The following is a 1,195-nucleotide window of genomic DNA, read 5'->3' as shown; positions in this document are numbered from 1 at the left end:
CCTTATTATTATATTGGCTATTTTTTGGTTGCAGCCATCATTGTTGTTTGGCGGGTCCGGGCTGGGGATTCGAACCCACCACCTTAGGTGTATGTGGCTGGTGCCTTGGCCCATTGAGCTATAGGCGCCAAGCCTAAAAGAAATTTTTTAAACTTTTATGTTTTCACCTGTAATTTGGCTTCGGTTTTTTAATCAGAATTCTTTAAAAATGCTATAAACATACCTTCTTCTTCACTTGTCTCTTCACTATCAGGTTTAGGTTGAGGCCACTGGAAACCCGGCAGAAAGGCACCTTCATACAACTTCACCAGGTCGATCAAGGGCAGCTCAGCTGGAGGGGTGGTAGAAAGGAAGGCTGTAATTCCTAAGGAGACACCTAACTAGGAAAAGCAACACCTAACGCAAGAAGTACAAAGGGGATCCTTGGCATACACATTTCTTTTCCTGGCTTTAGGTCATTCCTTAGAAAAAGAATATATTTTCTAACAGCACATTTACTTTTAAAAAATTTTGCCTGTTAGTGATACTTTATTAAAAAAAAACCTTAACTTTTGTAAAATGAAAAATCTCTCAAATGAAAAATTCGATTCTGGCTCGGCACCTGTAGCACAATGGTTATGGAGCCAGCCACATACACTGAGGGTGGCAGCTTCAAACCCAGCCCAGGCCAGGTAAACAACACTAACAAATGGAACAAAAAATAGCCAGGCACTGGCTTGGCGCCAGTAGCTCAGGTGGCTAGTGTGCCAGCCACACACATTGGAGCTGGCAGGTTTGAATCTAGCCTGGGCCAAAAAATAGCTGGGCATTGTGGCAGGCGCCTATAGTCCCAGCTACTTGGGAGGCTGAGGGAACAGAATCACTTGGGCCTAGGAGTTTGAGGTTACTGTGAGCTGTGATGCCACAGCACTCTACCAAGTGGGACATAACGAGATTCTGTCTCAATAAAAAACAAAAAAACTCAATCCTATTCATAAAAAATCAAAAAGTTCTGAAATCTTATAGTAAGTGTACAGTAACAGTACAGACTAATAAAAAATACATAAACAATGAATATCACAGACAGAAAATAACTGATACCCAAAGAAAGGAAAGAAAAATGTTCAAAAAGAATGACGAAATTGGCTCGGCGCCTGTGGCTCAAGCGGCTGAGGCGCCAGCCACATACACCTAAGGTGGCGGGTTCGAATCCCCA

The 1,195-nt window shown here is 42.7% G+C and overlaps 1 protein-coding gene across 1 annotated transcript in view; it reads right to left on the bottom strand.

Annotated features, from left to right (window-relative positions):
* The window catches only part of EP400 (E1A binding protein p400), a 132,272-nt gene that overhangs the window by 81,097 nt on the left and 49,980 nt on the right, over window positions 1-1,195 (bottom strand). The window contains exon 13 of the mRNA XM_023514943.1: window positions 224-331. Within this exon, the coding sequence (XP_023370711.1) occupies window positions 224-331 (108 nt within the window). The remainder of the gene's footprint in view (window positions 1-223; window positions 332-1,195) is intronic.

Source organism: Otolemur garnettii, unplaced genomic scaffold (assembly GCF_000181295.1).
Source record: "Otolemur garnettii isolate 467f Iridium unplaced genomic scaffold, OtoGar3 scaffold00062, whole genome shotgun sequence".
Classification (NCBI taxonomy): domain Eukaryota; kingdom Metazoa; phylum Chordata; class Mammalia; order Primates; family Galagidae; genus Otolemur; species Otolemur garnettii.
The sequence above is the reverse complement of the archived record's forward strand: the minus strand, read 5'-3'. Positions and strand labels throughout refer to the sequence as shown.